The 15,257-nt window shown below is 48.4% G+C and overlaps 1 protein-coding gene across 11 annotated transcripts in view; it reads left to right on the plus strand.

Moving 5' to 3' along the window:
• The window catches only part of LOC129823215 (TRAF2 and NCK-interacting protein kinase-like), a 69,570-nt gene that overhangs the window by 22,873 nt on the left and 31,440 nt on the right, over positions 1 to 15,257 (plus strand). For 4 of the 11 annotated variants that reach the window (XM_055882083.1, XM_055882076.1, XM_055882077.1 and 1 more), the window contains exons 14-21: positions 499 to 585; positions 5,424 to 5,612; positions 7,208 to 7,372; positions 8,233 to 8,472; positions 10,513 to 10,622; positions 10,711 to 10,826; positions 10,961 to 11,052; positions 11,214 to 11,237. In XM_055882083.1, coding sequence (XP_055738058.1) covers positions 499 to 585; positions 5,424 to 5,612; positions 7,208 to 7,372; positions 8,233 to 8,472; positions 10,513 to 10,622; positions 10,711 to 10,826; positions 10,961 to 11,052; positions 11,214 to 11,237 — 1,023 coding nt within the window. Of the gene's footprint in view, positions 1 to 498; positions 586 to 5,423; positions 5,613 to 5,972; positions 6,309 to 7,207; positions 7,373 to 8,232; positions 8,473 to 10,512; positions 10,623 to 10,710; positions 10,827 to 10,960; positions 11,053 to 11,213; positions 11,238 to 15,257 lie in introns of all 11 variants that reach the window. The other 7 variants (XM_055882078.1, XM_055882085.1, XM_055882079.1 and 4 more) reach the window with 5 other exon arrangements.

The following is a 15,257-nucleotide window of genomic DNA, read 5'->3' on the forward strand; positions in this document are numbered from 1 at the left end:
GTGTTATGAAGCTACATGTCCCAGGCCAGGTGTAGGAAGGGTCTGGGTCAAGGATCCGGATGGTTCTGTTTCACTAATGTTTCTCTTTCACTCCGTGTAATTCTCAGTCTCTAAAACATCTTGTTTTTCTATCTTACACACTTGATTCAATACTAAATACTAAGTCTCTTTTTTTGGTAATGCCATTTTCTTTTCTTACTGCTCTCTCTCACCCTCTCTCTTTTCTCCCTTTTCTCCCTCTCTTACCACGTCTCCTCTCTTCTATGTTGGTTTTAATCTTTACTGCTGGTTCTTTCTCTCTTTCAGAAAATCTTCTCCTTAATCTGTCCGTGTACAACCTCTCACTCTTTCTTTGTCCCTCTTCTTTTCTCTCCTTTCTCCTCCTCTCACCACGTCACTCTATTTCTGCATCCTCCGACTGCTCTGATGACTTACATGGCTGCTCTCCTACTGCTCTGATTGGCTGATATCCTGGCTATCTGGCCTGTGATTGGTTAGGAGTATATCCGTAGGCAGCTGGAGGAGGAGCAAAGACAGCTGGAGATTCTACAGCAACAACTACTCCAGGAGCAGGCTCTACTGATGGTAACCTCTCACCCTTGGTCTCTCATCCCTTAGTCCTCAGCCTATCACTGCTAACCCTTCACTCAGTGGCGTGTCCAGAACATTTTAAATGGGGTGGCCAAGGTGGGGCACAGACCCAGTTTAGGGGAGCCATAACATTTTGAACCTTAATCAATGCGAGGTGGATTTTTTCCAATATAATTAGAATGGTTCAACACCAGTCGAGGCAGGTGAAAAATTGAGCAGGACGCAACTCAGACTGCAAAGCTTGTTTGAAAAACTGTCTAAGACAAATCAATTTAACCTAAAACATTTATTAACGGCATTTATAGTAAAATATTATGGGGAAGGGGATAAGGAAAGTTCATCTAGGGAGTAGCAGTGCAGGACAGGCTCATCATGGATGGTGATGAAGACGAGCTCAACTCTTCCACTTACGACAGGGCCGTGGGCCTCCCTCTAGACATGCCACTTCTTCACTATGGCTATCTAGCTCTCTACTCCTACTCCACATCTCCGTGTAGCCTCCACAGCAACCCCATAGCTCTCTACTCCACATCTCCGTGTAGCCTCCACAGCAACCCCATAGCTCTCTACTCCACATCTCTGTGTAGCCTCCACAGCAACCCCATAGCTCTCTACTCCACATCTCTGTGTAGCCTCCACAGCAACCCCATAGCTCTCTACTCCACATCTCTGTGTAGCCTCCACAGCAACCCCATAGCTCTCTACTCCACATCTCCGTGTAGCCTCCACAGCAACCCCATAGCTCTCTACTCCTACTCCACATCTCTGTGTAGCCTCCACAGCAACCCCATAGCTCTCTACTCCACATCTCTGTGTAGCCTCCACAGCAACCCCATAGCTCTCTACTCCTACTCCACATCTCCGTGTAGCCTCCACAACAACCCCATAGCTTTCTACTCCTACTCCACATCTCCGTGTAGCCTCCACAGCAACCCCATAGCTCTCTACTCCACATCTCCGTGTAGCGTCCACAGCAACCCCATAGCTCTCTACTCCACATCTCTGTGTAGCCTCCACAGCAACCCCAAAGCTCTCTACTCCACATCTCCGTGTAGCCTCCACAACAACCCCATAGCTCTCTACTCCACATCTCCGTGTAGCCTCCACAGCAACCCCATAGCTCTCTACTCCTACTCCACATCTCTGTGTAGCCTCCACAGCAACCCCATAGCTCTCTACTCCTACTCCACATCTCTGTGTAGCCTCCACAGCAACCCCATAGCTCTCTACTCCTACTCCACATCTCTGTGTAGCCTCCACAACAACCCCATAGCTCTCTACTCCACATCTCCGTGTAGCCTCCACAGCAACCCCATAGCTCTCTACTCCTACTCCACATCTCTGTGTAGCCTCCACAGCAACCCCATAGCTCTCTACTCCTACTCCACATCTCCGTGTAGCCTCCACAGCAACCCCATAGCTCTCTACTCCTACTCCACATCTCTGTGTAGCCTCCACAGCAACCCCATAGCTCTCTACTCCTACTCCACATCTCCGTGTAGCCTCCACAGCAACCCCATAGCTCTCTACTCCTACTCCACATCTCTGTGTAGCCTCCACAGCAACCCCATAGCTCTCTACTCCTACTCCACATCTCTGTGTAGCCTCCACAACAACCCCATAGCTCTCTACTCCACATCTCCGTGTAGCCTCCACAGCAACCCCATAGCTCTCTACTCCACATCTCCGTGTAGCCTCCACAACAACCCCATAGCTCTCTACTCCTACTCCACATCTCTGTGTAGCCTCCACAGCAACCCCATAGCTCTCTACTCCACATCTCCGTGTAGCCTCCACAGCAACCCCATAGCTCTCTACTCCTACTCCACATCTCTGTGTAGCCTCCACAACAACCCCATAGCTCTCTACTCCACATCTCCGTGTAGCCTCCACAGCAACCCCATAGCTCTCTACTCCACATCTCCGTGTAGCCTCCACAGCAACCCCATAGCTCTCTACTCCACATCTCCGTGTAGCCTCCACAACAACCCCATAGCTCTCTACTCCACATCTCCGTGTAGCCTCCACAACAACCCCATAGCTCTCTACTCCACATCTCTGTGTAGCCTCCACAGCAACCCCATAGCTCTCTACTCCACATCTCCGTGTAGCCTCCACAACAACCCCATAGCTCTCTACTCCACATCTCCGTGTAGCCTCCACAGCAACCCCATAGCTCTCTACTCCTACTCCACATCTCTGTGTAGCCTCCACAGCAACCCCATAGCTCTCTACTCCTACTCCACATCTCTGTGTAGCCTCCACAGCAACCCCATAGCTCTCTACTCCACATCTCCGTGTAGCCTCCACAGCAACCCCATAGCTCTCTACTCCTACTCCACATCTCCGTGTAGCCTCCACAACAACCCCATAGCTCTCTACTCCACATCTCCGTGTAGCCTCCACAGCAACCCCATAGCTCTCTACTCCACATCTCCGTGTAGCCTCCACAGCAACCCCATAGCTTTCTACTCCTACTCCACATCTCTGTGTAGCCTCCACAACAACCCCATAGCTCTCTGCTCCTACTCCACATCTCCGTGTAGCCTCCACAACAACCCCATAGCTCTCTACTCCACATCTCTGTGTAGCCTCCACAACAACCCCATAGCTCTCTACTCCACATCTCCGTGTAGCCTCCACAGCAACCCCATAGCTCTCTACTCCTACTCCACATCTCCGTGTAGCCTCCACAGCAACCCCATAGCTCTCTACTCCTACTCCACATCTCCGTGTAGCCTCCACAGCAACCCCATAGCTCTCTACTCCTACTCCACATCTCTGTGTAGCCTCCACAACAACCCCATAGCTCTCTACTCCACATCTCTGTGTAGCCTCCACAGCAACCCCATAGCTCTCTACTCCACATCTCCGTGTAGCCTCCACAGCAACCCCATAGCTCTCTACTCCACATCTCTGTGTAGCCTCCACAGCAACCCCATCGCTCTCTACTCCTACTCCACATCTCCGTGTAGCCTCCACAACAACCCCATAGCTCTCTACTCCTACTCCACATCTCTGTGTAGCCTCCACAGCAACCCCATAGCTCTCTACTCCTACTCCACATCTCCGTGTAGCCTCCACAACAACCCCATAGCTCTCTACTCCACATCTCCGTGTAGCCTCCACAGCAACCCCATAGCTCTCTACTCCTACTCCACATCTCTGTGTAGCCTCCACAGCAACCCCATAGCTCTCTACTCCTACTCCACATCTCCGTGTAGCCTCCACAGCAACCCCATAGCTCTCTACTCCTACTCCACATCTCTGTGTAGCCTCCACAGCAACCCCATAGCTCTCTACTCCTACTCCACATCTCTGTGTAGCCTCCACAACAACCCCATAGCTCTCTACTCCACATCTCCGTGTAGCCTCCACAGCAACCCCATAGCTCTCTACTCCACATCTCCGTGTAGCCTCCACAACAACCCCATAGCTCTCTACTCCTACTCCACATCTCTGTGTAGCCTCCACAGCAACCCCATAGCTCTCTACTCCACATCTCCGTGTAGCCTCCACAGCAACCCCATAGCTCTCTACTCCTACTCCACATCTCTGTGTAGCCTCCACAACAACCCCATAGCTCTCTACTCCACATCTCCGTGTAGCCTCCACAGCAACCCCATAGCTCTCTACTCCACATCTCCGTGTAGCCTCCACAGCAACCCCATAGCTCTCTACTCCACATCTCCGTGTAGCCTCCACAACAACCCCATAGCTCTCTACTCCACATCTCCGTGTAGCCTCCACAACAACCCCATAGCTCTCTACTCCACATCTCTGTGTAGCCTCCACAGCAACCCCATAGCTCTCTACTCCACATCTCCGTGTAGCCTCCACAACAACCCCATAGCTCTCTACTCCACATCTCCGTGTAGCCTCCACAGCAACCCCATAGCTCTCTACTCCTACTCCACATCTCTGTAGCCTCCACAGCAACCCCATAGCTCTCTACTCCTACTCCACATCTCTGTGTAGCCTCCACAGCAACCCCATAGCTCTCTACTCCACATCTCCGTGTAGCCTCCACAGCAACCCCATAGCTCTCTACTCCTACTCCACATCTCCGTGTAGCCTCCACAACAACCCCATAGCTCTCTACTCCACATCTCCGTGTAGCCTCCACAGCAACCCCATAGCTCTCTACTCCACATCTCCGTGTAGCCTCCACAGCAACCCCATAGCTCTCTACTCCACATCTCCGTGTAGCCTCCACAACAACCCCATAGCTCTCTACTCCACATCTCTGTGTAGCCTCCACAGCAACCCCATAGCTCTCTACTCCACATCTCCGTGTAGCCTCCACAGCAACCCCATAGCTCTCTACTCCTACTCCACATCTCCGTGTAGCCTCCACAGCAACCCCATAGCTCTCTACTCCTACTCCACATCTCCGTGTAGCCTCCACAGCAACCCCATAGCTCTCTACTCCTACTCCACATCTCTGTGTAGCCTCCACAACAACCCCATAGCTCTCTACTCCACATCTCTGTGTAGCCTCCACAGCAACCCCATAGCTCTCTACTCCACATATCCGTGTAGCCTCCACAGCAACCCCATAGCTCTCTACTCCACATCTCTGTGTAGCCTCCACAGCAACCCCATAGCTCTCTACTCCTACTCCACATCTCCGTGTAGCCTCCACAACAACCCCATAGCTCTCTACTCCTACTCCACATCTCTGTGTAGCCTCCACAGCAACCCCATAGCTCTCTACTCCACATCTCCGTGTTGCCTCCACAACAACCCCATAGCTCTCTTGTGGCGCCAGCGTATATACATTGTGTCATTGCGTTCCTCCCCTTGTAAACCGTGTGTGTGTGTAACTACAGGAGTACAAGCGTAAGCAGATGGAGGAGCAGCGGCAGGCGGAGCGTCTCCAGAGACAGCTGCAGCAGGAGAGAGCCTACCTGGTGTCCTTACAGCAGCAGCAGCAGGAGCCACGGCCACAAGACACCAAACAGCTGTACCACTACAAAGACACAGCCCCCAATAACGACAAACCTGCCTGGGCCAAGGAGGTACTGTTGATACACACAGCACTTGTACATGGGTTCAGTTCATGTGGTTACACCAGCAGTATAGTTTGCAACATTGACATGGTCTCCTACAATGATCTCTCTTTCTCTTTCTCACTTCCAAAAGCATTTTTTCTGAAGAAGTGGAGCCCTGTAGCGTTGCTATGTCTGAACGTTAAGATATCTGACAACGTCTCTCTCTTCCTCAGACACACACAGCGTCTCCGTCATGGACAGATCCTCTACTGGTTTATGTGGTTGAAAAGTTTTTTTCAGGTTCTGCCATGGTAGTATGTGTGTGAACTGACAGTATGTCCACCTGTATGTGTGTGTGATGTTCTGTATGACGCCCCCTGTCTCTAGGTGATGCGTCGAGCCCAGAGTAACTCCCCTCGTATTCCTCCCAAGAAGCACCACTCCTTTAACCTGCCTGGAGACGCCAGCCTATCACACCTCCTCCTGCTCCCTGGTTACAAACCCCGCCCCCGCCCCCCCTCCTACCCTGCCCAATCAAGTCACTCCAGGGAGAGGCTCCTCCAAACAGAAGGCAATAATGTGACTGTTCCGTGTATACATGTGTCCTGCGCCTCTGATCCTGCCCCTGACTCCTCTTATCCAATCCTGCATCATCCCGAGGCCAGAAGGAGGAGCCCTGAGGGAAGAGTCCAGGAGTCTAGGGGGAGGAGTCCAGGTCGACTGGTCAGTCAGGGAGACATACCCACTTCCTGTTTGTCTAACACACTTCCTCCCCCTCTCTCTCCAGAGGTGGACTAACATTACTCGACTGGTGTGTCTGGGGAAGCTCTCTCTTTTCCTAACCTCCTTTCTTCTGGACGTGACTCTCCTGTCCCTATTAACCATTTTCTCGTCCCTTGCACCAGGAGACGCACTCCTGAAAAAAACCCTGCCTGGAATGTTCTATGTTCTAGAATGGTGGCTGGTGTTTTCTACAACAACTTTTTTCCCTCTCTACGTTCTGGAATGGTGCCTGGCATCTTTTAGAATGGAGATAGATGTACTTTCAGAGACTGACAGACTTGTCATTTCTAGATTATCGTCTGTAACTGTGCCATGAACCCCTTCCGTCTCTCTCTTCCTCTAGTCTTTACACCCGACTGATCGGTCTCCTTCAGAATCTCAGCTCTTCAAACTGAATGTTTTAGTCTGCTTCATGTTCAGGCACCAGGCTTCTCTCAGGGCCACACTGCAGCTCCTGATTTAGCCTAGATCCAGGCCACACACACCACCAGGCTTGCCCCCCGGTGGCCACTGTGGGCTGATGTAGGCCAGCCGTGGCTATATCTGTCAACACACATGGGTGTATCTGCTTCCCTATGGACACACGTACACCAGTACATACACCGGTACACACACACACACACACACCGGCACGTACACACACACATGCACACTGTAGCCAGGTTTGTCTCTAGGCTTCTCCTCCATGGTAACGGCTCTGAGGGAAAACTGGAGGTTTGACACACGTCACACAAGACACACAAACATACATTGAAAAATCTGTCACTGACGGCCAATATAAATGATTGTGCTCTAACTTTGTGTGCGTTTGTATGTGCGGGTGGGTGTGTGTGTGGCAGGTAGAAGAGCGTTCCAAGCTAAACAGACAGAGTTCTCCAGCGCTGCAACATAAAGTGTCCAACCGTATCTCTGATCCATCCCTGCCCCCCCGCTCAGAGTCGTTCAGCAGCGGGGGCATACAGCAGGCCCGAACACCCCCCATGCACCGCCCCGTAGAACCACAGGTGTGTGTGTGTGGGGGAGTGGAAGTGTGTGGGTGCATGTGTACAGTATATGTAGGTGCACGTTTACCCTTTATGATGTTTGTTTCTCCTCCTTTCATTTTTCCTTCCCCTCCCCCTCTACTTTCCTTACCTCCTTCCCCTCTCCCCTCCCCCTCTACTTTCCTTACATCCTTCCCATCTCCCCTCCCCCTCTACTTTCCTTACCTCCTTACCCTCTCCCCTCTCCCTCTACTTTCCGTACCTCCTTCCCCTCTCCCCTCTCCCTCTACTTTCCGTACCTCCTTCCCCTCTCCCCTCTCCCTCTACTTTCCGTACCTCCTTCCCCTCCCCCTCCCCCTCTACTTTCCGTACGTCCTTCCCCTCCCCCTCTACTTTCCGTGCCTCTTTCCCCTCTCCCCTCCCCCAATACTTTCCTTACCTCCTTCCCCTCTCCTCCGGCTCCTCCTCTCTTCCTCCTCTACACCCGCTCCTCTACCTGCCTGGTGCTGATGTATGAACCTGCTCCTCTACCTGCCTGGTCCTGATGTATGAACCTGCTCCTCTACCTGCCTGGTCCTGATGTATGAACCTGCTCCTCTACCTGCCTGGTGCTGATGTATGAACCTGCTCCTCTACCTGCCTGGTGCTGATGTATGAACCTGCTCCTCTACCTGCCTGGTGCTGATGTATGAACCTGCTCCTCTACCTGCCTGGTGCTGATGTACGAACCTGCTCCTCTACCTGCCTGGTGCTGATGTATGAACCTGCTCCTCTACCTGCCTGGTGCTGATGTATGAACCTGCTCCTCTACCTGCCTGGTGCTGATGTACGAACCTGCTCCTCTGGTCTGTTATGATCTGGTCCTGGTCTGGTCTTGTCAGATGGCCCACCTGGTGCAGGTGAAGTCCCATGGTCTGTCTGGGTCCCAGTCTCTCCACGACCCTGCAGGGGTCACAGGCCTGTCCCCCTCCCCATCCTCCGGCCGCCCCCCCATGCCCCGCCAGAACTCTGACCCTACCTCAGACACCCCTCCTTCTATACCTCTCCCCCGCCTCGCTCCCCCCCTCGACAAACTGGACCGCAGCTCCTGGCTACGAACGGACCTAGACCTACCTCCTAAGGTCTGCATGACAATGTCTGTTTGTTTGTGGCTGGAATGCAATGTCTCAACTTTTGGGGCACCTTACGATTGTTTATCTCAAATCACTATGTAGAGTTGAAGTCAGAAGTTTATATACACTTAGGTTGGAGTCATTAAAACTCATTTTTCAACCACTCCACAAATTTCTTGTTAACAAACTATCGTTTTGGCAGGTTGGTTAGGACATCTACTTTGTGCATGACACAAGTAATTTTTTCCAACAATTGTTTACAGACCAGTTTATTTCACTGTATCACAATTCCAGTGGGTCAGAAGTTTACATATACTAAGTTTACATATACATATACTGTGCCTTTAAACAGCTTGGAAAATTACAGGAAATTATGTCATGGCTTTATAAGCTTCTGATAGGCTAATTGACATAATTTGAGTCAATTGGAGGTGTACCTGTGGATGTATTTCAAGGCCTACCTTCAAACTCAGTGCCTCTTTGCTTGACATCATGGGAAAATCAGAATAAATCAGCCAAGACCTCAGAAAAAAAATTGTAGACCCTCCCAAGTCTGGTTCATCCATGGGAGCAATTTCCAAATGGCTGAAGGTACCACGTTCATCTGTACAAACAATAGTAATCAAGTATAAACACCATGGGACCACGCAGCCGCCATACCGGTCAGGAAGGAGACGCGTTCTGTCTCCTAGAGATGAATGTACTTTGGTGTGAAAAGTGCAAATCAATCCCAGAACAACAGCAAAGAACCCTGTGAAGATGCTGGAGGAAACGGGTACAAAAGTATTTATATCCACTGTAAAATTAGTCCTATATCGACATAACCTGAAAGGCCACTCAGCAAGGAAGAAGCCACTGCTTCAAAACCGCCATAAAAAAGCCAGACTACGGTTTGCAACTGCACATGGGGACAAAGATCGTACTTTTTGGAGAAATGTCCTCTTGTCTGATGAAACAAAAATAGAACTGTTGGGCCATAATGACCATCGTTATGTTTGAAGGAAAAAGGAGGCGGCTTGCAAGCCGAAGAACACCATCCCAACCGTGAAGCACGGGGGTGGCAGCATCATGTTGTGGGGGTGTTTTGCTGCAAGAGGGACTGATGCACTTCACAAAATAGATGGCATCATGAGGTAGAAAAATTATGTGGATATATTGAAGCAACATCTCAAGCCATCAGTCGGGAAGTTAAAGCTTGGTCGCAAATGGGTCTTCCAAATGGACAATGACCCCAAGCATACTTCCAAAGTTGTGGCAAAATGGCAACAAAGTCAAGGTATTGGAGTGGCCATCACAAAGCCCTAACCTCAATCTTATAGAACATTTGTGGGAAGAACTTAAATAGCGTGTGCGAGCAAGGAGGCCTACAAACCTGACTCGGTTACACCAGCTCTGTCAGGAGGAATGGGCCAAAATTCACCCAACTTATTGTGGGAAGCTTGTGGAAGGCTACCTGAAACGTTTGACCCAAGTTAAACAATTTAAGGCAACGCTAACAAATACTAATTGAGTGTATGTAAACTTCTGACCCACTGGGAATGTGATGAAAGAAATAAAAGCTGAAATAAATCATTCTCGCTACTATTATTCTGACATTTCACATTCTTAAAATAAAGTGGTGTTCCTACCTGACCTAAGACAGGGAATTTTTACTTGGATTAAATGTCAGGAATTGTGAAACTGAGTTTAAATGTATTTGGCTAAGGTGTATGTAAACTTCCGACTTCAACTGTACATACAGTTTAGCAAACTTAGTTTGCGATTGAGAATACAGAATGTGTCCCACTTAGACCTTTTCTAACTGATTTTTATTGGTTCTCAGTGTGTGTTTTTTAATTTTTTTTTACTATTCTTGTGGGGACTAGAAGTCCTCACAAAGATTGTAAAATTCAGACAAGTGGGGACATTTTGCCGGTCCCCACAAGAAAAAGGCTATTTTAGGATTAGAATTGGGTTCAGGGTTAGTGGTTAGAGAAAATAGGGTTTTGACGGGGAATCAATTGTTTGGTCCTCACAAGGATAGTAAAACAAACTTGTGTGTGTGTGTAGGTGCCCCAGAGGACCACGTCTATCTCTCCAGCCCTGGTCAGGAAGAACTCTCCTGGGAATGGGCCTGCGGGCCTTGCTCCTAAAGCTGGAGCACACCTGATACGGGCCAGGTACTCACACACACACACATACTATACACACACTCCATGTTCCTTTGTGAATCAGGCAGTTTAATGTTGTTTGTGTGTGTTGCTGTAGTAACCCAGACCTGCGGAGGACTGATGTCCCAATGGAAACTCCCCTGAAGAGGAAGAGCAGTGGCAGCTCCTCCAGCTCCTCTACCCCTTCCTCCAAGGGGGGCAGCAACGAAAGAGGTACACACACACACCACCACACACAGATTCCCATGTGTGTTCCTGTAAATGTTTCAACCCTTAACACTCTATACAGGCAGAGAGAAGATGTGATTTGTTGACTATTTAGTGAGCAGAATGTGATTGGTTGACAGGGGCAAATCAAGCGGAGGGTTCTGGGCCACCGGCCCAGGAGACCAAAGAAGAAAACAGAGATGTGACGCTGACACGACCTAGCAGGCCCGCGGTAAGTACAGACACACAGAGAAAAAACAACCCATTCTCTTCTCTGAACTAACCAATACATGTCTCATCTCTCTTTCATCTTTTCTCGTCTCTGTCCCTCCCACATTCCTTTTTTATTGTCTCCCTCTTTCCTTTCTCTGCGTTTCTCTCCAACCTCTTTAGAGCTATAAGAGAGCTGTAGATGAGGTTAGTGGCATTTCTCCTCCCCCTTTCTCCATCTCTCTCACCCATTCACTTCCTAGCTCTTTCACTCATTCACCCACTCAGGTATTTACTTACTCTCCACCCCCCATCTAGGGCTGTTGAGGTGATCGTATTACCACCATACCGGCAGTCATGAGTCATGACGGCAGTAAAATTGAGTCACGGTAATCTCTTCTTGTGCACTCAGGACATGCGTTGTTAGTACCCAACTCACTAACGACCATCAGGTCCTAATGGTCTGGTTCTCAGGGCTCTGTTGTCCATAGAACCACTCTGACAGCAATGCTAATGCAATCGAAAATCACATCAAAAATACTTATCATCAAGACAGTATTGTCCTTTTAAAACTCACTTCATGGTGCCTCCCGAGTGGCGCAGCGGTCTAAGGCACTGCATCGCACGTCACTACAGACCCGGGTTCGATCCCAGGCTGTGTCACAACCGGCTGTGACCGGGAGTCGCATAGGGTGGCGCACAATTGGCCCAGTGACATCCGGGCTAGGGGAGAGTTTGGCCAGGGGGGCTTTACTAGGCTCATCGCGTTCTAGCGACTCCTTGTGGCAGGGCGGGCGCCTGCAAGCTGACTTTGGTCGTCAGTTGAACAGCACATTGGAGCAGCTGGCTTCCGGGTTAAGCGGGCGGGTGTTAAGAAGCACGGTTTGGTGGGTCATGTATCGGAGGACGGATTACTCAACCTTTTTATTTTACTCTCAAATTTACAATTTCTCACAGAAACAATGAAATTGGATGTTCTGAGTCCATAACAACAATTAAATCTCATCAGAAGACCATTTATTGGGTGTCTGAAAGAACAGATTTAGATTGAGTGTAATTCCCCCTTTAATAGCACATCTGGCCCTTTAATTGCACATCTGGCCCTTTATTTGTGCATCTAGCCATTGAGGAATGTGCCATCTAATATGCTGGTCTAGCGATGGTTATGTACTGCTGCTGCTCATTTCATGGTAAAGTTTGCAAATAACATATAATATACAAATTATATACTTATGAAATACTTCTTCCAATTAAGCCTACTTTACAGTTAACCTTTAATTGTGAATGTTTTGGGGAAAGTATTTCTGTCAAACCACAAGAAGGTTATTGTTAGGAATTTTATGAATAATGACTAAACAATGTCTACATTTAGATAAAACTATAATTAATTGAACTCTACCCTGTATTATTATATCTGATTAATAATGTTAATTCATAAGGAGGGGATTATGTAGCATGAACAAGGAGTAATTAAAACATAATAAACACCATTCCAACTTAGTTGGAGAGGTATGTGCTGTGGGTTATTAAGTAAGCAAAAAGGATCGTTAAACTATGGAGAGAAAGTAGCGCACTAAGAAGCTGAGGAAGATTTGCAGGGGAGAAGGGTGCCTATTTGAAAGCTAGAAAAAAATAATTAGCTCACAACATGTTATATTTTTTTGAAGTAGCTCTCGTGCTATAAAAGGTTGGAGAACCCTGGTCTATCGCATATTACGCACAGCAGAAAAACATTTAAAATATTACTGATTTAAGATGTCTTTGGTGCATAATTGGTCTAGCCTATACTCCTAAATTGAACATATTCTAGTTATCGGCTTTGAGTGTGGAATCTATTAGTATGCATACTGGATGGACTGGTTACCTTGTGCTATGCTCCAAACTTTCTATCCATGAGTCTGGGAGAGAATGTATAGGCCTAGACAATGCTTTTAGTTCATTGATTGTACAGGGCAGCTTACAGTAGCTTGCAGCTTACAGCCTATAGTGAATATGTATTTAATTTTTAATAGCCTAGTAATAAGGTATTTTCATAATAGATTGACCCATTACCTTTAACTACGGAATATCTCACCATGCGTTTCCATCTCCTCCCCTCTCTCCTTCATTCCGTTCTCGAGTGTGCAGAGAGAGGGGCTGTTAACAGTTTAATCAAATATTTTTCGTTGTGAAACAAGCTACTATTGATGTTCCCCAACATATTTCACGTGGTTTCCCAAAAGAAGCATTAGATAGCTGCAGGAACAGGGTTGGAGAGCCCATGGCATACAGAGCACTAGATAGCTGCAGGAACAGGGTTGGAGAGCCCATGGCATACAGAGCACTAGATAGCTGCAGGAACAGGGTTGGAGAGCCCATGGCATACAGAGCACTAGATAGCTGCAGGAACAGGGTTGGAGAGCCCATGGCATACAGAGCACTAGATAGCTGCAGGAACGGGGTTGGAGAGCCCATGGCATACAGAGCACTAGATAGCTGCAGGAACGGGGTTGGAGAGCCCATGGCATACAGAGCACTAGATAGCTGCAGGAACGGGGTTGGAGAGCCCATGGCATACAGAGCACTAGATAGCTGCAGGAACGGGGTTGGAGAGCCCATGGCATACAGAGCACTAGATAGCTGCAGGAACGGGGTTGGAGAGCCCATGGCATACAGAGCACTAGATAGCTGCAGGAACGGGGTTGGAGAGCCCATGGCATACAGAGCACTAGATAGCTGCAGGAACGGGGTTGGAGAGCCCATGGCATACAGAGCACTAGATAGCTGCAGGAACGGGGTTGGAGAGCCCATGGCATACAGAGCACTAGATAGCTGCAGGAACGGGGTTGGAGAGCCCATGGCATACAGAGCACTAGATAGCTGCAGGAACGGGGTTGGAGAGCCCATGGCATACAGAGCACTAGATAGCTGCAGGAACGGGGTTGGAGAGCCCATGGCATACAGAGCACTAGATAGCTGCAGGAACGGGGTTGGAGAGCCCATGGCATACAGAGCACTAGATAGCTGCAGGAACGGGGTTAGAGAGCCCATGGCATATAGAGCACTAGATAGCTGCAGGAACGGGGTTAGAGAGCCCATGGCATATAGAGCACTAGATAGCTGCAGGAACGGGGTTGGAGAGCCCATGGCATATAGAGCACTAGATAGCTGCAGGAACGGGGTTGGAGAGCCCATGGCATATAGAGCACTAGATAGCTGCAGGAACAGGGTTAGAGAGCCCATGGCATATAGAGCACTAGATAGCTGCAGGAACAGGGTTGGAGAGCCCATGGCATACAGTTTGGGAGGAATATCACTTGTCGCCCAGCGAGAAGCTGCATGCTCCTCAAACAGTGGTTGATGCCTGGAGTGAAATAACCAGAATAGCCTGCATGATTGAAAAACGAACAGGCGAGAAATCGGCCTCCATTCGTTATTCGAGTGCATACTGTTGTGGTCTTTTTCCCACCTGTCCTTGTTCCTGCCCATTTCATAATGGGCCATTCTAAATCGAAACCACTTTTAATATACGAGTAAAGACAACATTTAATTGATAATAGTCTCATGGGTGAAAATATGATCACTTGATGAGAGAACAGCGTGAGCAGCCGGAGGCAAGGAATGGAAGGCAAGCTTATTGTTTGTGACTTTCTCAAATCATCAATAGCCAGATGCATCATGCAGCCCATATATGTTTGGATTTATAAGATATTCTAAGGTTTGTATCATTCACAAATAAAGTTAGCAAATAACTCTAAATAACGTATAGGACCTGTTTCAAATTATCACTTTTACGCTCAACATAGCCACTTCATATGCACACTCACTAAGGAATGGGAAAATATACTTTCTATTTTATTCAGCTGCAGGGATACTATTATATTACTTACTATAAAATCATATAATATATAATAATGGCACGGGACTTATAAGCATATCTTGTCTGCTAAATGAACAAGTCTACAGCCTATGGCATGGTGCATAGCCAGATAACATACAGTAGGCCAACTCATATTCTGTTCTTCTGAAATACACTGAACAGAAATATGAACGCAACATGTAAAAGTGTTGGTCTGATGTTTCATGAGCTGAAATAAAAGTTTCCTGAAATTGTCAATTTTGACCCCCCCTTTGTTCAGGGACACATTATTCAATTTCTGTTAGTCACATGTCTGTGGAACTTGTTCAGTTTATGTCTCAGTTGTTGAATCTTATGTTCATCCAAATATTTACCCCATGTTAAGTTTG

The sequence above is a fragment of the Salvelinus fontinalis genome, chromosome 25, assembly GCF_029448725.1.
Source record: "Salvelinus fontinalis isolate EN_2023a chromosome 25, ASM2944872v1, whole genome shotgun sequence".
In the NCBI taxonomy this organism is placed as follows: Eukaryota; Metazoa; Chordata; class Actinopteri; order Salmoniformes; family Salmonidae; genus Salvelinus; species Salvelinus fontinalis.